This window comes from Polypterus senegalus, chromosome 5, assembly GCF_016835505.1.
Source record: "Polypterus senegalus isolate Bchr_013 chromosome 5, ASM1683550v1, whole genome shotgun sequence".
Lineage (NCBI taxonomy): Eukaryota > Metazoa > Chordata > Cladistia > Polypteriformes > Polypteridae > Polypterus > Polypterus senegalus.
In genome coordinates this window covers 121,935,214-121,960,162 of record NC_053158.1, presented here as the reverse complement: position 1 = coordinate 121,960,162, position 24,949 = coordinate 121,935,214, and the positions used below count along the sequence as shown (strand labels likewise).

General features: G+C 37.7%; 1 protein-coding gene across 1 annotated transcript in view; it reads right to left on the bottom strand.

The window, feature by feature from the left end:
• cul1b (cullin 1b) overlaps positions 1-24,949 on the bottom strand; it is a 173,229-nt gene that overhangs the window by 39,763 nt on the left and 108,517 nt on the right. Inside the window, exons 15-17 of the mRNA XM_039753311.1 lie at positions 21,494-21,570; positions 14,111-14,242; positions 12,253-12,345 (exon numbers count right to left, since the gene is read on the bottom strand). Coding sequence (XP_039609245.1) covers positions 12,253-12,345; positions 14,111-14,242; positions 21,494-21,570 — 302 coding nt within the window. The remainder of the gene's footprint in view (positions 1-12,252; positions 12,346-14,110; positions 14,243-21,493; positions 21,571-24,949) is intronic.

Genomic DNA, 24,949 nt, shown 5'->3' with positions numbered 1-24,949 from the left:
ATTAGTTTTTTGTCCTCTGCAGTATTTGAACGTACACATAGAAAATGTAATTTCTATACCACAGCCGTCGTGTAGCGTCTTTCAAAAGGGATCAACTACCGAGAGATGATCCATATACATTTTAGCTGCTGTTAGTACTACTTACCTGTTGTGTTACACAGTCTTTAAAATGTAGTTTACCCACAACCACTCCAGTAGTGCTCAATGTACCTGTACTTCTTAAAACGTTAATGTTTTACTGTTTAACAACTTAAACTGTATTTTATTATTTTTCCCTTGAACTCAGTGACCAAAACTATACACACACACACACATATAGACACATACATATATATACACATATATGTGTGTATGTTTGTATGTATGTGTGTGTATATATATATATATATATATATATATATATATATATATATATATATACATATATATATACATACATATATATATATATATACATACATATACATACATATATATATACATACATATATATATATATATATACATACATATATATATATATATATATATATATATATACATACATATACATATACATATATATACATACATATACATATATATACATATATATATATATATACACATACATATATATATATATATATATATATATATATATATATATATATATATATATATATATATATATATATATATATATATATACATACACATATATATATATATATATATATATACATACACATATATATATATATATATATATATATATATATATATATACACACATATATATATATACATATATATATACATATATATATACACACATATATATACATATATATATATATATATATATATATACACATATATATGATATTATGAGCTATCGTATCTGTTAATGTTCTATTTAAATTTTAAATAGAAGGAATTTTTATTTAGTCGACAGAATATTATTCTGGAATAAATCAACTCAAACCTTAGAAAACTTATATTTTGCTCTCCATAAAAATATATCCTGTCAAAATTATACAAATTCAAATATGAACATGCTGCATAACAAATTTTCAGCAATAACAAATCAAATCATTCAATTGTCTTTGCTCTTATGTCATTTTATCAGAGCTGGACGCTTGGCATCTTTTTTTGGCAACAAGTTCGTTTATGTTTGGTAAGAGGTTCTGTGTTGTGGAGATTCTCAGAATCAGGGCCGGATTTAGATGAAAAGATGCCCTAGGCTATTCCACTTATGAGGCCATTTCACCTCCCATTTTTAAGTTTGCTCAAATTGCTAACAATTTGAATGTAGGCCCCTCTTGATCTTGAGGCCCTAGGCTGAAGCCTAGTTAGCCTATAGGAAAATCTGGCCCTGCTCAGGATGGACAGCAGGTGCTCATCAGTGAGGCAACTGCTGTGTGCTGTTTTGTTAGTCTTCATGACTGAGAAGAGCTTCTCACGCAGATATGTGGTACCAAACATGTACAAGGTTCAAGCTGCATGTAGATGGAGCTGAAGCATTTTTGCGGGAATGGAGTGAATAAACTGTGCGGGTCGTGCAGTATCGTACTTTGCCTTCAGTGTGCCATTACACTGCAGCTTAATCACCTCCATCTGAATATGCACAGGTGCAGTTTCCACATCGACGGCAAATGGGTTGCGAAACAACTCAAAATTATTTTTTTGTTCTTCAAAGTCACCAAAGCGCCGTGCGAACTCAATGCGCAGAGTTTATCAGCAAAAAAAAGTGCGTATTTGGAAACACCGTAGTGCCGACTTGGTTCAACATTACTTGGCAACAGGGAAAGTGGGGCAAGTTGCAATGGTGCATTTGTGTCTCCCATAAAAGTAGCTTCACTTGAAATCACTTTGTGATTTTGCACAGGTAAAAACGTCTGCTGAAGTGTCAGATTCTTCTTTAACTCTTCTGCTTTCTGTATCTTGTGCATTGCATTCAGGTATTCAGGTTATCTTGATGTTTTGTCTCATAGTGCCGTCTTAGATTAAATTTTGTAATTACAGCCACATTAGCTCCACAAATGAGACACACGGGTTTACCGGCAATGTCAGTAAACATACACTCAGCCTCCCATCGGTTAATTAAAGGCTCTATGTTCAGAATCAACTTTTCTCTTTGGCATTGTGTGGGCTAGCTTCCCAATAATTTGCAGCATCATAAGCTAGACTTGATTAACGCGGTAAGTGTTCAGCAAGGCAGCTGAAGCACTGCATTATGGGATCTGTAGTTTATTGTGTTACCAGCGCTTCATATCCCGGGCCATTAATAACAACAATATATAAAATGATCTTGCGGGCCGGATATAATTACACGCCGGGCCGGATGTGGCCTGCGGGCCTTGAGTTTGACACATATGGACTAAATTTTCAAAAGTGATCGCGCTAATTCAGATGGAGTTGACGCGCACTACAGTACATCAAGCCCGCGTGCTATTGTAGTTTTGCCTGCGTGCCTCAATAAGTTACTCTCCCATTGCTCTTACTTTTTTACCGTTCATCTAATGAATACACTGACTATGGCTTTACCAAAACAATCATTGATCGCGAATAAAGTATCCACTATTCATAAAGCTTCAATTGGTGATCTGTCTTTCTGCATTAACCGCATATTTTTTTCATACGTCTCAAACCAAGGGGATGTGAGGCTAATGAATCGTAAAGCGCGCGTACATACTCAGTGCATCCCCTCTCGGGAATCGAACCTCGGACGCTGGCGCTAGAGGCTGAAGCCTCTACTATTGCGCCACGGCGTGTGTTTTGTCTATTTAAGCGTAGCAGTGTAATTCGGTTTTTGTTCAGCACTCTTTGGAACTGTTGCTTTTTGTCTGCGCACTGCGTCAGTTCACGTGAGCCGCTGAATATGGTTTTATATGTCACTCGCTTGCTTCTAATTGTTTCGCTGCCTTCTTAATTATATAATGTATGTTTTCTTCAGCGGTTTTTGGAGCTCTTCCTGGTTTTCTACGTACTGCATGATTACGTGGGAGACGTGATGATGTCACACGAAACCCCCACGGCTTTCGAGCTCAACTCCATTTCAGTATATGTAGAAAAATAGCTTCCAGTTATGACCATTACGCGTAGAATTTCGAAATGAAACCTGCCCAACTTTTGTAAGTAAGCTGTTAGGAATGAGCCTGCCAAATTTCAGCCTTCTACCTACACGGGAAGTTGGAGAATTAGTGATGAGTGAGTGAGGGCTTTGCCTTTTATTAGTATAGATATACACACACACATATATATATATATATATATATATATATAGCAAAATACCGTGTACATGGCGTAAGTACTGCTTTTAAATTTTTATTAAGAAGAAAAGCAAACATTTTTAAACTGAGGGAAAATATACCAATAATTATTTGTTAAGGATCTCTTTGTATACGTTGTCAGATCAGCACTCCGGTTGTAATATGACCAAGCTGTGCGAGCCTACTTTTGAGCATGCAACGTATAGTTGGCCATGTGAAAAGCAATCTTGCCTCAAATCAATGGCAACCTTTTGCAGAGTCTGTACTTGAGACTTATTAATTGTCGTCGCGAAGCAGAGCCTTACTAGAAACTGGAGGCATTTGAATTGAAATGGGAGATCAGAGGGTATAACGGGGAAGAAAGGAATAAAAACTCTCTCCCCTGAGCAACTGCCAGTATTTGGTTTTTTGCAGACACGTGACCAGAAGTCTCGTGCCGTTACAAAGTTTCAGTGGCGTTAAGTTTTTCAGTAACATTATTGGTGTCCCAACCTTCAAAATTAGGTTATGCTCAGTAGTGCCTGGAGGATTCAGAGTGTGGAGAAACTATAGCGACAGCGTGTCTATTAATTTGTGGATTTTTCGGTGCGTCACAAAGTTGTTTCCGCAAGACCGCATTAGCTGCGGAGCTCAGCTCGAAATGAAATGAAGTGAATGAAATAAGGTGAATGGGAGGGGAGATGATGATGCGACTCCCCCACCCGCCTTAACTCTTAATCTCTCCACAAACAGTCTCTCGGATCTCAACTCTCCTTTATATATAGCAGTAAAGGAGAGAGGACTAAACACTAAGGAAAAACAACGGCAAGACTGCGTCAGCTGCGGAGCTCAGCTCAGAGCGAAAGAAAGTGAATGAAATGACGTGAATGGGAGGGGAGATGATGACGTGACTCCCCCACCAGCCTTAACTCTTCCATCCCTCCACTCGGCATGACAAACGGCAGCGGCAGCGTGTCTATGAACTTAATTTAAAGTTAAGCTTTACACCTTGCTTTCCAATTCATTTGCATAAGCACAGTCCTTCACCAGCAAGTTTAACTCCATTGCAGCAATTTTAACTCTGTTACAAAGTGATCGAAAGTCTCGTTTATTCCCCGCGTCTTCTCATTAAATTTGTATCTCGCGAATATCGTATTAGTCGTAGGCATGGCAAACGCCAGCAGCAGCGTGTCTATAAACTTCATTTAAACTTACGGTTTACACCGTTCTTTGTATCCGCAGTAGCTGCACTCATTAATATTCTTGCATGCGTCACTCACTTCATATTCTTTTGCTGTCTTCTCAATTGTGTAATGCGTTTTTTGTTCAGTGCTCTTTGGAGCTCTTCCTTGATCTCTGCGTACTGCGTTCACAGTCAGTTCACGTGAGCTACTCGGAGTACATGCATCGAAGGTTCTCATCTGTGCTTGTGGTATCTTGTGCGATCTTGTGACGTCCACGACTTTATTTAATGTTAGCTAAGACCCGGCACTTAAAAAGTTTCTCTCGTACTTTCACTAAGTTTGTGCCAAACACTAGTTCATCCAGGACTATCTCATCTTCGTTTGCATAAGCACAGTCCTTCACCTGTGAGTATTTAGCGGCAGCGTGTCTATTGGATTGCTGCCGACGGACGGCCTTATATGGGCAGGCACTCGATTACGTGGGAGGCGTGATGATACGGGATGCAACTCCACCTCACACGGCGACCAAGCTGCAGGCAATGGCCGTATATATGTACGAAACAAGGTTCCAGTTATGACTGTTATGCGTAGAATTTCGAAACGAAACCTGCCTAACTTTTGTAAGTAAGCTGTAAAGAATGAGCCTGCCAAATTTCGGCCTTCTACCTACACGGGAAGTTGGAGAATTAGTGATGAGTCAGTCAGTCAGTCATGTATATACATACACTAGCAAAACACCCGCGCTTCGCAGCGGCAATATACTGCCTTAAAAATTTTATTAACAAGAAAATTAAACCTTTTTAAACTGAGGGAAAATATACCAATAATTATTTGTTAAGGATCTCTTTGTATACCACATTGTGAGTTCGGCCCTCCGGTTGTAATATGACCAAGCTGTGCGCTGAGCTTACTCTTGAGCATGCAACGTACAGTTAGCCATGTGAACAGTAATCTTGTTTCAGATCTCACAGCTTCGATTGCTGCTGTCATAATCGTTTTGAGTTATATGGTTTGTTTCAATTACGACAGTATTTGTAGGACTTGTGTTGAAGAGACATTCGGCATCTGTCAAGCGTTGTAAGTATACAACTGGTTTCATCGATAACTTCACATCCAGCTTTTAAACTTCACATCCAGCTTTTAAGAGTTTAAACATTCATAAACATCAAAGTGTCCACTACTGAAATTGTTACCTGTGAATCTAAGATGTTTAAGAGGAATTGGCGGTTGTCGAAAGGTGTAAAATATTTGGCCATTTCGGTACACTTGAAAGCGACAACTGAACAATTCAGCGGTAGCCATCAACTCACATGCAGAACCATAGGTGAAGGGCTTAAGCATTTCACTCTTATAGTGCTCCTGTGTAGTATAATTATCTCCTGTACCGTCATCAGTCCACACCTTGAACCTGTCCCAGTCATTCAGTACATAAGACACAATGTTCCTCCGGATATCAAGAGTGAGCCTGATATGGCTGTGCAATATGTAACAAAGAGAATGGAAAAGGTAGGTGCCATCTCCGGGCATGGAAACCACTCGGTAAGTGACAGTTCTTTGATCAATGGTGATCACTTCGATAAACATGTTAATGGGGGTACGGTTGGAATGATAAAGGAAATGGGTACCTGAACAATGTAAAGTAAGTCTAAAATACCTACACAATAACTACAATCGTAATAAATGAACAATAAAACAGCGGAGAAGCTGTGGATTAAATAAAAAGGCTGTAGTTTATCAGCAGGGCGACGTGAATCCCGTGGCAAAGCAAGGAAGGGAATGTAGAGACAGAAGCGACGGACGGCCTTATATAGGCAAGCAGCTAACAACGTGGGAGGCGTTGGGATGGGGGACCCAACACCGCCTCACACTGTGACCGAGCTGCAGGCTACGGACGTATATATGTACGCAAGTAGGATTCAGTTAGCGTTGGGAACCCGCGTACAAAATTTCTTGAAGATGGGCCCATAAGTAACAAAGACAGTTGAAAAGTTCAATATGGCGGCCGAGAGTGGCATCATACCACCGAAATAAGTATATACATTGGTTTCGGTTTGCGCAGGGAAGCCACCTACCAAATTTCGTGAAGATGGGGCCATAAATAAGAAAGTTCAACATGGCGGACGTTGTCGACCGTTATGCGTAGAATTTCGAAATGGAACCTGCTTAACTTTTATAAGTAAGGAATGAGCCTGCCAAATTTCAGCCTTCTACCTACATGGGAAGTTGGAGAATTAGTGATGAGTGAGTGAGTGAGTGAGTCAGTGAGGGTTTTGCCTTTTATTAGTATAGATACATACACACCCATTACAATAACAGGCACTAGAACAGTAGTGCATAAACATTAGTAGGAACAGTCTATATTAAATGGCAAGGACCTTGACCTCATTCTGTTTCTTGTCTTAAATTTTTTTTGTCAAAAATATTTTTGCAAGAAGCCTAAAGTAAAATAATAATAAAAATAAAATAGAAATGTACGACAATACAGTAAGTATAATTAATATTGCCTTAGTGTAAACCTTTGTAACAATCTGTAATACACAATATCTGAAGAAGATATTTTGGAAAAATTTTCTATTTTTTTACCTCATGAAATTTTTCTATAAAATTTCATTATAGACAACATTTCTTGTAAATATTCTGTCTGAGTTTGGCAACAGTTTGCCTTGTTCAGGACCATCTACAACCTTGACAACAACATCTGGATAACTTCTAACTCTTGATAATGCAACATATAACTGACCATGGCTGAATACTGGTTCTGGCAAGTAAATGCCAACTTTTTGTAAGTTTTGCTCTTCTGAGTCTCTCTCTTTTAGCGTTTTTCTGACACTCATTTTCTTTTTCTTCAATCGATCTATTTGTTCGTATTTTTTTTTTGTCTTTCAGCCTTTCCTTTGTTGATGCTTACTTGTTGAGCTGACTGTTCTTCCAGGAGATGTTACTTATATAGGATTCGATTGTCTGTGTCTTTTGTCCTACTTGACGTGTACTTTTTTTTTTTTGGGTAGCATGTTGTTAGTAGATATGTCCGTAATATTTTCTCTTACAGTAATACTGGCTGGTATGTGGCTGTAATATGCGTCAGTGTATTGTGTGCCTTTAAATTTCTCTCGCAGTAATACTGGTTTGTATTTCCATAAAATGCCTGTAATTTTTTCTGACAGTAATACTGGCTTTGATGTCCATAATATGACTTTAATTTTCTGTTACAACAGTGGGCAATCAGCAGAGTGTCCCCAGCAACTGATGTAATGTGTGGCGTGCAGTTGATAATCGTGACTGTGTCGTCTCCCCAGCAAGTACTGTGCAGATCCCCAGCAAGTATTTTAATCTGTGCTGGCGTGTAGCTTATTATTGTATGTGTGGCATCTCCCCAGCAACGGATTTTATGTGCGCGGCCGTGACTACCTAATCAGCACTCTCCCAGCAATTATGTCTTTTATTTGCTTATCATGCGCTGCCACGGCAAGGCCATTCACTGTGTGCACAGCTTCCAGTGTGTGTGTGTGCTTTATTTGCTTATTATGCGCTGCCGCGGATAGTCCATTCACTGTGTGTGCGACAAAGGTGGCGTGCGCATGGGCGGAGCACAGTGCGATGTGCCGGCCCAGCACATGCGCACTTCACCAGAAGACACACACACACGGACACCAGGACGCATGTATATTATTATATTTTATATATATATACATACATACATACATACACACAGGAACCTCGGTTCACGAACGTCTCAGTACACGTACAGCTTGGTTTACGACCATAAGGTCGCTGTGAACTCTTTGTGCTCTATTTCATTTCCCTTCCAGTTCGTACGCACCAATTACTGTATATAAGCATGTGTTCAGCCTCTCCCTGTTCATTGTTCTCAGTCAGACATGTGTGCTTTACCTGTGAACTCTTTGTGCTTTTGCAGTTAACCATGGCTTCTAAGCACTGTAACCTCCTCTCCACCCAGTTCCTTCTCACTTCATGCCAGAACTCGACTCATGCAAGGTTAGTTTCTTGGTGGTTTACGATTAGTTTTTGCATTACGGATTTTTCAAATGTTCATTTTTTTCCCTTGCTTAAAACTCATTTTTAAAAAAATGTGTACAGCGATCGGGTTGTAAGGCTATTAGTGTGAACTCCTGCAATGTTACTTTCTTGGTTACTTATGGTTGGTTTTTAAATAAAGTTCAGATTTATTCAAATGTTCCTTTTTTTTCCCTGTGCATAAAACTCATTAAAAAAAAAAAAGTGTTTACAGTGATCGGGTCGTAAGGCTATAGCGTGAACTCTTGTAATGTTAGTTTTCTCTGTTGTTCAAGGTTTTCTCAGTGTTATTCAATGTTTTTACATTTAGTTTACTATTACGATGTGCATTATATGTTGTAATTAAGTATATTTGTGCTTAAAAATCTTTAAAAATATATATATTTACATACATACAGTTCGTACGGTCTGGAACGGATTAATTGTATTTGAATACAACCCTATGGGGGAAATTGCTTCGGTTCACAACCAAATCGGTTTACAACCAGAGATTTGGAACGAGTTATGGTCGTGAACCGAGGTTCCACTGTGTGTACATATGTATATATTCCTCAGAATTCTACACACAATACCCCATAATGACAACATGAAAAAAGTTTACTTGAGGTTTTTGCAAATTTATTAAAAATAAAAAAACTGAGAAATCACATGTACATAAGTATTCACAACCTTTGCTCAATACTTTGTCGATGCACCTTTGCAGCAATTACAGCCTCAAGTCTTTTTGAATACGATGCCACAAGCTTGGCACACCTTTCCTTGGCCAGTTTCACCCATTCCTCTTTGCAGCACCTCTCAAGCTTCATCAGGTTTGATGGAAAGCGTCGGTGCACAGCCATTTTACGATCTCTCCAGAGATGTTCAATCAGAGTCTGGGCCACTCAAGGACATTCACAGAGTTGTCCTGAAGCCACTCTTTTGATATCTTGGCTGTGTGCTTAGGGTCATTGTCCTGCTGAAAGATGAACCGTCGCCCCAGTCTGAGGTCAAGGGCACTCTGGAGCAGGTTTTCATCCAGGATGTCTCTGTACATTGCTGCAGTCATCTTTCCCTTTATCCTGACTAGTCTTACAGTTCCTGCCTCTGAAAAACATCCCCACAGCATGATGCTGCCACCACCATGCTTCACTGTAGGGATGGTATTGGCCTGGTACTGAGTGGTGCCTGGTTTCCTCCAAACGTGACGCCTGGCATTCACACCAAAGAGTTCAATCTTTGTCTAATCAGACTAGAGAATTTTGTTTCTCATGGTCCGAGAGTCCTTCAGGTGCATTTTGGCAAACTCCTGGTGTGCTGCCATGTGCCTTTTACTAAGGAGTGGCTTCTGTCTGGCCACTCTACCATACAGGTCTGATTGGTGGATTGCTGCAGAGATGGTTGTCCTTCTGGATGGTTCTCCTCTCTCCACAGAGGACCTCTGGAACTCTGAGAGAGTGACCATCGGGTTCTTGATCACCTCCCTGACTAAGGCCCTTCTCTCTTGATCGCTCAGTTTAGATGGCCGGCCAGCTCTAGGAAGAGTCCTGGTGGTTTCGAACTTCTCCACATATGGATGAAGTAGGCCACTCTGCTCATTGGCACCTTCAAAGCAGCAGAAATTTTTCTGTAACCTTCCCCAGCTTTGTGCCTCGAGATAATCCTGTCTCGGAGGTCTACAGACAATTCCTTTGACTTCATGCTTGGTTTGTGCTCTGACATGAACTGTCAACTGTGGGACCTTATATAGACAGGTGTGTGCCTTTCCAAATCAAGTCCAATCAATTGAATTTACCACAAGTGGACTCCAATCAAGCTGCAGAAACATCTCAAGGATGATCAGGGGAAACTGAACACTGGTGAATTTGCAGCGCTGTACGTGCCGGGGCATTGTCATGGTGAAGGAGCCATTCACCCGACTGCCACAATTCCGGCCTTGTCCTCTGAACTCTCTCTCTCTCTCAGTTGTCTTAAGACCTCCAGATAGTACTCTTGGCTGACCGTCTGACCACTTGGAACGAATTCCTTGTGCACAGTGCCTCTTCACGTTTCATGTTCAATCTCACCTGTCTGGCTTTTACAGGTCTTGGTAAATCAGGATTCTTCCACTGGCTCAATGGTTGTTTCATTTCAGAGTCATACCCCTAACACCAACTCTCGTCACCTGTTATGACCCAGGACAAGAAGTCTGGGTCACTTTCAAGCTCCATTTTCATATCTTTGCACACATTAAGTAGTGTTCGACTGGTCATCTGACGGGGGACAAATTTGGCAGAAACAAGTCTCATGCTCAGGTCTTAAGTCAAAATGAACTTAACTGAGCTCCATGTTACTCCTGTAGCTTTTGACAACTCGTCAATTGTGTAAAGATAGTCTTCATTTGTTTTTGGTGGATTTTTGCCATGTTTTCATCGTTCCGATTGCTTGAAGACCATCCAGGACGGGGTTGATCCTCAACGCTTAAATTTCTATTTTTGAAGCGTAAAAACCATTTGAAAACTCTTGCCCGACTCAGAGCTTCTTCCTTGAAAGCCATCTGAAGCATTTGATTTCAATGGTGTTTTGCCAAGTAGAAAACAAAATTTCAAAAAAGTTCTTTGTTCCGTGAAATTCGACATCACAATTTCGATAGGGTCGCGAAAACAGCTTCTAAAAACAATGACTGCTTGACACGTGAGATCGTTTCAAAAAGGTGTCTGCTTGGCTATTGACTGGCGAGGGATGAGAGAACAAGCACTGACCTTGATCCAACCCCCTCCATTCGCCATCTAGCCACACTGAAGGCCAGTCTTGTTTCTTTTGGGTCCCTCCTCATATATATATATATATATATATATATATATACATACATACACACACAGTGGAACCTCGGTTTGCGAGCATAATTCGTTCCGGAAACGTAAGAAATAATGGAAATTCAGATGATTCATTCCACAACCCAAAACTATTCATATAAAAAGGATTAATACAAAATATAAAGTAAAATACATAATACAAATTAACCTGCAATTTACCTTTAAAAGAATCATGGCTGGTGTGAGTTTCTAAACTCATGTGAAATTCCACCCAACGGGACGACACGCTGAAGAGTGTCCCAAAGCAATCGCAGTCTTCCAGCGCTGTAGCAGTTCGCCGTGATAAGCGCATCCAAAAAGATCAAGGAACATTATAAAGATCCGCTGCAATAAATAATAGCGCTTGTTGCTAGTTTCTAACTGAATAAACTGGTGTTTATTCAGCTGGTGTTAAAGTACTGAGACTCAACTTCGTGTTTTGGGGAGCAAGATGAGGACTCGCACTTCACAGCGCACACACACAGTCACAATGCTGTAGTAAACAGAGAGAGGCGCAGAGATAAGAAGAGAGAGAGAAGCGCTGTAAATAGAGAGAAGCGCTGGGCGAGCAAGAATAGGAGAGAGAGAGAAAAAGACGCGCTGGGCGAGCGAGATAAGGAGAGAGAGAAAAAGACGCGATGAGCGAGCGAGATAAGGAGAGAGAGAAAAAGACTAGATGAGCTGATGAAGCGAGATAAGGAGAGAGAGAGAGAGAACCACCATCAGCTCAGTTGTGATCACATGACGCTCAGCAGACAAAGTGTATCCATACTACTCGTATTGCAAGACATCGCCGTTTATCAAGTCAAAATTTATTAAAAATTTTTGCTCGTCTTGCAAAACACTCGTAAACCAAGTTACTCGTAAACCGAGGTTCCACTGTGTGTGTGTATATATATATATATATATATATATATATATATATATATATATATATATACACATACATACACATTGACTATATGTAGACAGAAATATCTGAACACTTACTATTTTAATTTGTGTGCTGTCTGTCAGTTGTTGAACAGTGTAAATATCTTCTGTGTTATACTGCAACAGGATTGCCATCTGGAATGTGGATGCCTTTAGAAGAGGGAAAATAAAAACAGGAACTTTAGTTTCTTAAACGGAACAATCTACATTCTGTCAGAATAATGTCTAATACACTGACTATAAATTTCTAAAATTGAGCACACTTGAGCAGATTACACAGTGAACATACTTTATATTGCTGCTTGGACTTACCCACTGGATTGACCTGAACACATATTTGTTCAACAGTATTGATACAATTCACTTGTTGTTGATAAGCTGCATTAGCCTATGGAGCAGTCACCCACCCTATGTGGTGACATTCGATCAAACTACTGAGCGGCTTCGCGGGAGCCTTTAAATCAGGCAAACTACCTAAAGTCTCAAAAGAATACAAACTTGTAAGGCCTCAGTGATCATTTAAGGATAGCAAGCTACCTAAAAAAGTGATGTAAACAGCAAGAAACCATGGGCACTCTGCATCTATGAGCACTGCATCAGCACATGCCTGCACTCTTCCTATTCAAACTTTTTGAGTGAAACACTGTTTAGGCTGCTTTCCCTTAGCCAAAGTCAGGAATCTTATACGCCTGACAGCTTTCTTGTGAGGTGCACAAGACTTATATTATAAAAACGGTGACAGCAGCTGTTTGGCGCTTTGAGGAAATTTCTGCAAATGTTTAAAGCCAATCGATGACATTCATTTATATCGACAATGCATCCTGTTAATCGTCAATGGATGCTATAATTGGCTCTGCCCTAATTCATACCTTCTTAATTTCATTAATTATCTCTCAAGTTTGGTTCCATATCTGAAACTCTCATGGAAACTTAGAAATGTAGCCAAAAAAGATGACCATGATTCTCTCAAAATGGTGTTTATGCAAACAACTCATATTTAAAAGGCAACATCTATAAAGCTGAGAAGTAAAACACTGCAAAATGTATTATGGTCCAATGCCCAGGCTTACTGGCTATTACCAGCTTTTAAAAACTTTAAAATAATACAGTAGATACAGAAAAATGTCATCTCAGTTAAATAATATAACTGAATAAAAAATAACTTTCCAGTTTTATTCTAATCTTGAATGTCCTTTTATAGTAACAAATCCTATAAAATTAAAAATTTAGAACATTTTATTTTACCTTAAATAATATCCTTATTAAAAGGAGTGCATTCTGAATCAGAAATTAGAACTTTAAGAAATCGAGCTTATTTCGCTGTAAAGTTACTTTAAACAAACAAGCTTACTCTTCCCAAACATCAGCTAGCCCTACCTTCCAAGAATCAAACTACTGCTATATCTACAGAAAAATAGCCACAATTTGCTTCAGCAAGAACACAAATGCCAGGTGTTAAATGACTAGTTTTTTTTTTTAAAAATAAACACCTTCCTTTATATTTTCCAGAAAAGAAACAATACCAGATGTAGTACCACTTCCACCTGGTGTTAGTTCAGTAGTGTGTAAGGCAAGGACATATTCAGAATATGTGGCCTATGGAAGTACTTGAAAATGAGATGTTATCTTGTTTAATTAAACCTGTTAGTGAACAGGATTGATTATACTCTGTATGTGCTTCTCTGAAGAAAGCTTCAAACACTAATTCATGAAGAGACAAAATACATAGAAAAGTATGATCTAATAAAAGTATGGAAACACACATGAAAAGTATTTTGTTTCAAGACTATTTTAAGTTGAACAAAAACAATTTAATTGTAATTCATTTTACCAAACTTTCAGTCTGACAGTAAATTCTTTTTGATTCCAAAATCTGTTTTAATGGAATGTATGAAAAAACATTTAAAAAACTCACCTGCAGTGTATACCTATTTTTAAAGCAATTGGTGACCAGCTCCCCTTTAGATAGATGATAAAGCCATGTTAGTTTGCGTCCACTGTGTCTACTGGCATAAAAGGCAGTGAATCTTTGGTAACTCCTTTCAAGCTGTTGAAAGAAAGAAAGAAAGAAAGAAAGGAAAGAGCACTTGAATTCTCAACTTAACCAAAAAAAGTCAAAAAATCTTTTCTATTAGTCTAAGGAAAAAACAGAAATAACTTTCATTTTTAAATAATAAAAACTTGCTCACTTCCATTAATTGTGCAAACCACCTCCCTGATATACTTTACAAAAGTATCCAAATTAAAAACAATTTTGTCCCATTTGTATTCCAAAGTAAAATCTAGTTTGCAACAGAGAGACAAACATCCTAAGAAATTACAGATCTTATTTGGTAAGTTTTACCAATGCCTAATATGCCTGACCAATTAGAACATTGTAGCCCTTCCTTAATTTATTACTCTCAGTCACAGAAAAAAACATAAATAAATACAAAGTTGTTAAAAGGTAAATTATGAAAAATAAAAACCGAGGTAAGTACAGTTAAGAGGTTATATTCTATAACAAAAGACACAACAATGAAACACAACTGAAAGGGTATTTATCCGTAGGCAGAAACATCAATCATCTGTCAAACTGGCAACTTTCACTTGATTCCCCAAAATCTGTCACTCCATGGTGTCTCATTGAGATGCCTACGTACATATTTTGTATAGCTCCTTCTACACTGCTCTATCAAACAAAGTTGCTCTGTATCCATGTGCGTTTCTATGGAGTTCTCCATTTATAAAACAGCAGGAAGACCACACAAATTAAGATATGAAGTAATGGGTTCTGGTGTATTGATGTTGGTAGGAAAATCTGCAATAAGCCTCTTAAATTTTCAGGTGATATTCAGACATTTTTCAGACTGTCTAAAAGAATTGCGTTCCAGCACTTTTACCATTCTTTCTGCATTGTAATTAGTGATTAGTCAAACTGATAAAGCGGTGAATCTGAGTCATCCCAGATTTATTTGAATCTAGACAGATTTTGTAATTTCAATGTCCATTAGTTTAGGGCCCACAACAGAGTTACTGAGCTGTACTAAGTATATATTCATAAAACAAGCAACATGGTAAAATGCTTGAAGACCAGATATAGAAAACATTTGCTGACTATTAAAAACAGAGTGTAAGAAAAAAAGACAAGAAACCTCCGGGACAATGCTATTAGACCTCATAGCAGTTGCTGTAATGCTTGTAAACAGAAAGCATCTCTGGGCCTGTAACAAAGCTTAGGCATTGATCTCCCTTCAGTAAAAGACACATAAAAAATGAGGTCTCTTGTCAGTGCTTTCCACTGCAGAAAGATGGATGAATGGATTGATAAATGGAATGCAAAATAAGTTCAGAAGGTGGATGCACATATTGCAGGTTATGACACAAAGCTAAGACTCTAAAATTATTGGACCTTCTGAATTGTAGACCTTGACATTTTATTTTCAAGATAAGGTCCCAGATAATTCAAACTGTTGTCCACCACGATCCTGCTCTATAGCTCCTTCAATACTTCTAAACTCTTAATTCGGTTTATTGTAACTGATGACACTATACGAAAATTTTCTAAACCAGTAACTATTCTGTGTATTTATTATGATGTCACTAAAATAGGCTGCCATCCGAAAAAACAATGGGTAGAGACAGACAAACCTCCCCACTCGTCCTTAACCTCACAGTACGGTTTTAACAGTCAAAGCCCTAAGAAAGTACCAAACAAAGACCTGTCTGATAATCCTACTTACTCTAAATGGACTAATTCTTTCTCCACAGCAAAATTCACTGACAGTAAAGAAAATGCACTGCTCATCTGCAAAGCAGACTGAATGCATTTGCAACAGGTACATAGCCTACCACTAAAAGTCACCTATACAGTAGGCAAAAATCAGGTGCATTTACCCAGTAATCTTAAATACGTAATTCAACATCCTAAAGACCTACTTCAACAATACTCAAAATGTTACCGCCAGTTGCTTTGAAGTTTATAAATGATGCAACACGTTTCACACTAGTACAAACCTGATTCCAAAAAAGTTGGGACACTAAACAAATTGTGAATAAAAACTGAATGCAATGATGTGGAGATGGCAAATGTCAATATTTTATTTGTAATAGAACGCAGATGACAGATCAAACATTTAATCCGAGTAAATGTATCATTTTAAAGGAAAAATATGTTGATTCAAAATTTCACGGTGTCAACAAATCCCAAAAAAGTTGGGACAAGTAGCAATAAGAGGCTGGAAAAAGTAAATTTGAGCATAATGAAGAGCTGGAAGACCAATAAACACTAATTAGGTCAATTGCCAACATGATTGGGTATAAAAAGAGCTTCTCAGAGTGGCAGTGTCTCTCAGAAGCCAAGATGGGTAGAGGATCACCAATTCCCACAATGTTGCGCAGAAAGATAGTGGAGCAATATCAGAAAGGTGTTACCCAGTGAAAAATTGCAAAGACTTTGCATCTATCATGATCAACTGTGCATAACATCATCCGAAGATTCAGAGCATCTGGAACAATCTCTGTGCGTAAGGGTCAAGGCCGTAAAACCATACTGGATGCCCGTGATCTCTGGGTCCTTAAACGACACTGCACCACAAACAGGAATGCTACTGTAAAGGAAATCACAGAATGGGCTCAGGAATACTTCCAGAAACCATTGTCAGTGAACACAATCCACCGTGCCATCCGCCATTGCCAGCTGAAACTCTACAGTGCAAAGAAGAAGCCATTTCTAAGCAAGATCCACAAGCTCAGGCGTTTTCACTGGGCCAGGGATCATTTAAAATGGAGTGCGGCAAAATAGAAGACTGTTCTGTGGTCAGACGAGTCACGATTCGAAGTTCTTTTTGGAAATCTGGGACGCCATGTCATCCGGACCAAAGAGGACAAGGACAACCCAAGTTGTTATCAACGCTCAGTTCAGAAGCCTGCATGTCTGATGGTATGGGGTTGCATGAGTGCGTGTGGCATGGGCAGCTTGCATGTCTGGAAAGGTGGTGAAAATGGCCTTGTCCCAACTTTTTGGGATTTGTTGAAATTCTGAATCAACATATTTTTCCCTTAAAATGATACGTTTTCTCAGTTTAAACTTTTGTTCCGTGATTTATGTTCTATTCTGAATAAAATATTAGAAGTTGGCACCTCCACATCATTGCATTCAGTTTTTATTCACGATTTGTATAGTGTCCCAACTTTTTTGGAATCCGGTTTGTATATTACCGCATACATTAAGAAAAAGGTAAACTGACTTTTTAAAGCAACTTTTATTTTTGTCAGAAAACACAGTCTAATTTTTCATTATGTTTATAAATTTTATTTTGTATTAAACCAAATGAGCAATACGTTTTATTTTATATTAAACCAAATGAACAAGTAATTTTGCATCTCATTTCTTCCAATCCTCTGAAAAAGTTTATGTATAGACATAGCAGATACTAAGTAACTAATAATCAAATTCTCAGCCATCAGGTTTACTGTCGTAACACCTGGCAGACATCATAAAAATATCTGTCCAAGAGCACATCTACATTCAAGGTGAATAATATGTCCTGCCTATCAAAGGCATCACAAAAGAGCAAGCAAATATAACACTCAATAGCCAGGTTTTCATCCAAGGAGTTTTTGCGAAAAAATATTTAGCGCTTCAAATTTTAGCTGATGGAAATGCTAATTATCGATAAAATGTTGTACATGTTGACATAATATTTTTCCGTTTAACTTTAGCGCATAAATTCCATATCGATACTTCAGATGTCGCAAAAACTACATTGGAAACATTTTTTGTCGGAAAAAAAGGGCTTTAACGCAAAAAAATGTGTCAAATGATACATTTTCATCACGTGCAATCAAAACGAGAATAGCAGAGCGGTTCGCATGGTCTGATGAAGAGCCTCGTTATTTCTCGTGATGAGCCAATGCAGTAGCGGATAGGCTGGGTCTCCTGCTACTAAAAGGGGTACCTGAACTCCCTCCACATCAACTGTAGCCTGGGGGTGTCTCTCAGGATGTCTAAATAATACAAAAACTGCAAAGGTAGTTTACTGTGCCAGTCAAAATATTTAATAAACCGTGTGTTTCATTATCTAAACATTTTTTTCTTATTATTAAATGGCAGATGTTTTAGCATATATGAGAAATTCTCTCATTAATATTAACTTTAGTTTTTTTTTGGATTAAACGTCGTTATTTTGTATCAATTCAAATTTCAGTTTTAATTAAAAACCTTAAGGGAAGCAGGTTACAGTACTAATTCAGTTGTTATCGCACTGAGAAGGGATGTTGAAAGGTAGGCTCACCTGTACAGATCCGATGCTGCAAACACAGCTGCATCATGGGCACTTCCAGGAGTGCCAACGCAAATGTCTCGTATCATGCACCTGTCATCAACAAGGGCCTGGAGAACAATAGATGGCCACCCTTTGCGATTAATGTAATCGCGGTAGCCTTCCGTCGGGGGAAGAATAGGCACATGCGTGCCATCCAGCGCACCGTAAATCTGTGGCACAAGATGCACCAAGGAATTGCGGTATGCAATTTCATTGGCCTCCCTTACAGTCGGAAGTCTGATATAACGCCGCATTAATTTTAATTTAATAGCGGTGCACACTGCATATACACATCGATGGACGGTAGTTTTACCAACTACTCTATACTTGGCGCAGGTTGCCAGCTTGTAAAGGGCGATGGCAATCCGCTTTTGGGTTGGAACCAGTGGTCGATGGCAACCTGTGATTGGCGCAACATCAGGACTGATGAATCCACGTAACATCTAAAACGTTGGCCGTGTCATTCTAAAATGTTGCAGCCAGAGATTTTCTGTAGTGTCTCTCCACCACCTCCTCCCAGAAGGTCTTATTTCGTCGTCTCTCCCATACCCGTGGGTTTCGTCGCACTGGGGTACTTTCTTCGAGCTCTACGGCTATCGGACAAGCAACTGCTTCATTCTGCTCCCGTCTTCGGATATTATGTACAATTCCAATTATTTGTGAAACTGAAATAACAGTAAGCTGGCAAATTTCAAAAAACTGTCTAAATAATCTCTCCATTTCTTTGTTTAGTGGAGGGGGTGTAACGTGGAAAACAAAAGGTAGATAATTTGCGACATACACAAAATTATGTATGGAAATGGCTCACGGGCAGATTTTTTTTCGCGATACAACAAAACTTATGTGACAGTTCGTTTTGGGGGGGATGACGTCATCACGCACACCATTTTATCGATAAAAAGCCAGTTGGATGGAAACAGGCTGGAGACAGCAAATTTCGCACATTTTTTTTTTACGTATATTCTGCTTGTCGATAACAAAACGTCGCAAAAAACTGGATGGAAACTCGGCTTATGTGTTTGTTTTAATCTATGCTTATCCCATTCTAATCCATACAGTCAACATGTACACTACCAGTCAAAAATTTTAGAAAGCCTCAGTTTTATCAGTTTTTCTTCAAATTTACTCATTTGAAATGCAATGAATGACCTAAAATGGTGAAAAGGTAAGAAATTAACTGCCAGAGGTTTAAATCTAAAGTTTAGGTTAGCAAAAACAGAAAAAAGGAAATTTCAGAATATTATAAATAGACCTTCAGGAAACAACTAATAGGTTACAATCTAAATATGTTCTGTAACAAAGTAAATTAAGCAAGTTGAAGCAAAGAGTTTGTACAGGTGTCCCAAATTCTGTTGATTACTTAAAAACCCTTTGTCTTAAAGCAGAGTTGGAACAGACAACCCTGAGCAGTACTATTTGGACAATATTACATTGGCATAGAACAAAAAAAAAAAAGGCAAATAAGGTCATTTGAGGCAATTAAGATACACAATTTACAGAAATTCTTATGGGTTCAAATAAAGACTTCTTCAATTTTCGCTGCCAGTCAGAATGTCAAAATACATAATTACTGCAACCCTATATAAAATAATAAAAATCATGATTAAAAAGTGTTACTAATTGCAATCACCAAAAGAATAACTCAGCTGTTAACACTAGAATTACCAAAGCCTATGAAAAAACTTGTAAATCCATCCCATCTTAAATCCCTTTGCACCTCTCCGTCAGCGTCTTTTGTCCTATAAATCTGTCAATAAGCAGCAAGCAGCCTGCTATCACGTCCCCCCCATCACCGCACAGTTTTCTCAGCTCAAGTCTGTTTACCTGCGTGTCAGTTGCTTAGAGTTGTATAGAGTGAGGAGTCAAGCAAAATGACACCCTTTATAAATACTATATTGTTATTTGGCACACATGCATTTCATGTGTGTTCCATGTCTACAACAATCTATGTAAAAACATTGTTAAAACAAAAACGTTTGTCATGTTTTAGTAATAGTTGACAACATGTAGACATGAAGTGTATAATGTGTGATGCCTGAAGTCCAAATATCAAGTAAACACTTTCACAAAAGGTACAAAGATAATAGAACAAATGCGCTTCTATGCAAGAATATAACTGCAGAAAAAGAACCCATGTTAGTTCACTTGTAAAATATGTTTTTTATGGAAAGGTACCCAATTTATAGTTTGAAATAATATACTAGTTATACAGTAATTGTAGGGTAAATACCAGGCTTTACCTCAATCCTTACCTTTTGATGTGGGGAAAAACAGCCTGGTCTGTAAACTGCATGGCACAGAATAGAGAATGCAAATCAATCAGCTCGGCCACTTAGTTATATCTTACTGCTCTGTTCTTTATTTTTTTAACTGAAAAAGCATACCATTTCCTCTAATCCACTTTGAATTTTCTACAATTAATATGATGGAGAAAACAGCTTAGTATTCCTCTGTTCACACTTGCTTGGCATGGAACTACTTAATTTCAGCTTAACTACAAGACGTTAGATGGATGTCTGTCTGGTTTACTGGTTATTTTATATTTTGACATTTAAAAATGAGGAAAAGGGTGATTGTAAGGATCATCCCATGATGATTTATGATTCGGGTTTTCTTTTATCTTAATACCTAATTATCTTCCTGTAATTTTATATGCTGCTTACTGTACAAATACATTTGCTGGATCAGAAAAAAAGAAAATAAAAACTATTTCCAATTGTTCCTTCCTCTGTAACTGTCACATTTTTCCCCGGACATGAAGGTGTTAAGCTTTTCATGAATCAAAATAAAAAATGAAATTTCTTTAATATAAAATATTTCAGTTAACAGGGGTTTAATATTTTTTCTTTTTAACTTCTGATTTTTTTCCACACCACACTACAGTATTCAAACAAAATATACTGAACATGCATTCATCACATCACAATAGCAGCATATAACTACCTCAGACACACACACACAGAGGAAAAGAGCAAACTGCAGAAATACCTTACCTCAGATGGTAAAGCGAATGTACATGACTGCTGGAATGGCCAAGATCCTGAGCTTAGAACCTGAATGCTGAAATCCACTAAAAAAATAAAAAGGACACTTAACAAGAGATAAAGACATTCTCAATGTAGCTTACTTCTCAGACAATATACTCCCAAACTGTAGTTATAGCTCTTTGGAAAACTTTTTGAGAACTCAAACTGTCTGTTTCACAAAACACAACCTTTCAAAGGTAAAAATGTAAATATGACATTTTCTGTCCATGTAAATGCAGCATTACTAAATATTTGCTATCTTACTCAAACTAAAGGATAAAACAGAAATTTTAGAGATTGGCAAACATGGATATAGCGAGGATATTGGGGGGAAAAAAAACTTGATCCCTTAGGTTTAAAAATTAAGTAAAGAATTTATCATCGACTCTGACCTAAACTTTAAACCACATATTAACCAGATTACTAGGACTGATTCTCTCACTTAAGTAACATAGCAAATGTTAGACCTTTAATAACTTTACAATACACATAAAAATTAGTTCATGCTTTTCTTTTTAGTCGAATAGATTACTGTAATGTAATGCTCTCCTAACAGGATTACCTAAGACAGACATCAATCGGTTGCAATCAGTGCAGAATGCATCAGCCAGAATCTTTAGAAAAATACGTTTTAAAATCATTAGATTGGTTGTCTGTGCCATTCAGAATTATCATTAAAATACTACTAATGCTTTATAAAGCCTCAAACAATCTTGCTACATCCTACATTTTGGAATGCCTGCCTCCCCACACTCCATGTCATAAACTCAGATTCTCAAATGGTGGTCTGCTTATTATCCCTAAAACCAAGCTTAAAAGAGGTGGTAAGGCAGCCTTTTGCTGTTATGCATCTAAAATCTGGAATGCTTTACCTATAAAAAATTCACCAACCTAACTACGTGAAACATTTTAAGAAACTATTAAAAAGTTATTATTTTAATATGGCTTTTTTGCATTTACATTTTAGTTGTATTCCCAATATAATATATGAGCATAGAATTATATTTTTCAGGGATCTGCAATTTGGTATAATATCCACTATTCTCTGTTGTTTTCTCCAGTTCTTCTGTGGTGTAGATCTGTGCCGCCGCCACCACCACCTGACCTAGGCACCATGTAGTCCCCTGGGATGATATCCATGAGACCAATTCCATTAAATCCCATTTTGTAATCTACAAGGTTTGATTTAGGAATAATTATGTTAGGTAGAATGCCCAGTGGGGATGGATGGACTACTAGCCTTGGAAACCCTATAGATTTTAGTTTTTTTTTCTCCAGGCTAACTGGATTTTTTTTTTCTGTCCTCCCAGTCAATTAACCTTATCTGAACTTACCTTGTTGTGTTATTTATTGTTAATTATTACTAGAGGGCTCTGCGCCCTGCTCACTTAGCTTGCTCACCCCTGGGTTTGTTTAACCGGATATACAATTTAAACAGATAGTTATTTTCATTTCATTAATTTTTAATTTATTGATATTTGCCAATAATAAAGCTGTAGTGAATGAGTTATTTCCCCTTCCCCCGCCGGGGCCCGCTACGCACCAGCCACTTCATGTCTCTGCCTCTCGCGTTGTAAAGAGGGGGGCTGAACGCATGCTAAGGAGATGCGGTCGCAACTCCAAAACCCCATCTTAAACGGTGATACAATGGGAAACAAATACATTTTTTTTTTACCTCCTCTATGCTCGATCATCTGGCTTGGTGCTGCTGCTGCTTGTGCCTTGCTGCATGATCTGCATGTTGTAGATCGCATCGAACATTTAAAAGCCTGTACAGCAGCTGTCCTTTTGTCTCACAGGACGTTAAAAGTGTCTCCGAGAAAATCATGTCTCGACCCAAGATTTTTTTTTATTATAATAGAGAAATTGCTTATTTTTAACTGTTTTCTCTTCTTCTAACTTTCTTTTTGTTGTGTTGTAAAATAGACTGGGCAACATTGCTGTACGAAAATGTGTTATATAAATAAATGTTCTTCTTATCCTATTTTTTATCAGGTTAATTTATAGACAGGGAAGGGCTCTTCCGTGGTATATGCTCCATGACATTTGCTATGGAGTCAGATGATTTTTGCTATTGAACTGATGAAATGACTCTTGAACATAGAATGAGGAGGAGAGGCAGGGCTTTAATTCAAAAATTATGGGAATGTGACTTTTTAGTTTATGTTCTACACTGATTTTTTTTTATTATTAATGTTTTAGTAAAACATGCAGGTGTTTTGCATGTTTTGATCATTCAAACTGGGACAACAGATACACGAATTATGTGACACATGTAATGTGACATTTGTTTTTTCTTTTTTTTCCATTAATGCTTTTCATATCTTCTGTCATTTGACAGTACAGGTCACCGTTTCACAGCATTACAAGGCTTTTAAAACATTTTAAATCCCAAAAAGAATTAATATATAGCTATGTTGCAATTTAAAATCTTACTGTACTGATTTGCCATTTCTGCTACTGACCAACACAAATATATTGTGTGGATTTCTTAAAAATATTGTATTGAATAGGAATTCAGTTAAACATTGGATTAAGATAAAACATCAAAAGATTAATTTTTTATAACCCTACTTCAGCTTTTTTCCCCAGGGGTTCCAGGGGACTGTAAATATATTTCAGAAGTATCACCTACACCACTAGTGCATATTTCATAGAGAAATGCACAAGTCTGTCAGAATAATTCTCTAATTTGCTTTGCAAATTGAATATAATTAAATTCTGACTTGCAAAACTAGTCAAGCTTCCCCAACAAGGATGAGACGACTAGAAAACAACAATCTTCATCTGCTTATACTTTACATATTTTGGCTAGACTATTTGAATAATTTTTCAGCTGGACAATGAATCTTTTTTGAAAACCTGTGATTCACTGAATGTACAAGGGTAACAATTTTCTCCATAACTTTTTATTTCAAATACTCTTTTTCTACATTAATACATTATATAGCTTTGCACTGCCACCATGTTCTAGATGACAGAAGTACTAGGTCAAAAAGGTCAAGTTTGTTTTTGTGAGACCACATACTGTATTTTCTTCTATTTGTTCCCCTACACATCTTCAAGAAAACTGCACTCCAAATTTCTTTTAGCAAGAGTGTTTTTATACCATTCACCTCTCTTTAAATCAAAGTGTCTGTAGGATTCTGTAGGATACTGATGTTGCAGATTCTTTTGTCTCAGCTGTAGAAGGCTATAATACTTATTAGGCTGCCATTATGTTAGGAAGAATGCCCAGTCAAGGCTGTTAAGTATTTTGGACTTGAACCTTTCCAATATTTTTTCTCCAGCTTAACTGGTTTTTTTTTATTTATTTTTCGTGTCCTCCTTGGCCATTTGACCTTATCATCAGACTCACATTTAGAGACTTAAAAACAATTTCTATATTTAAAGACTCTACTTCACTTAATTGTACATCTATCT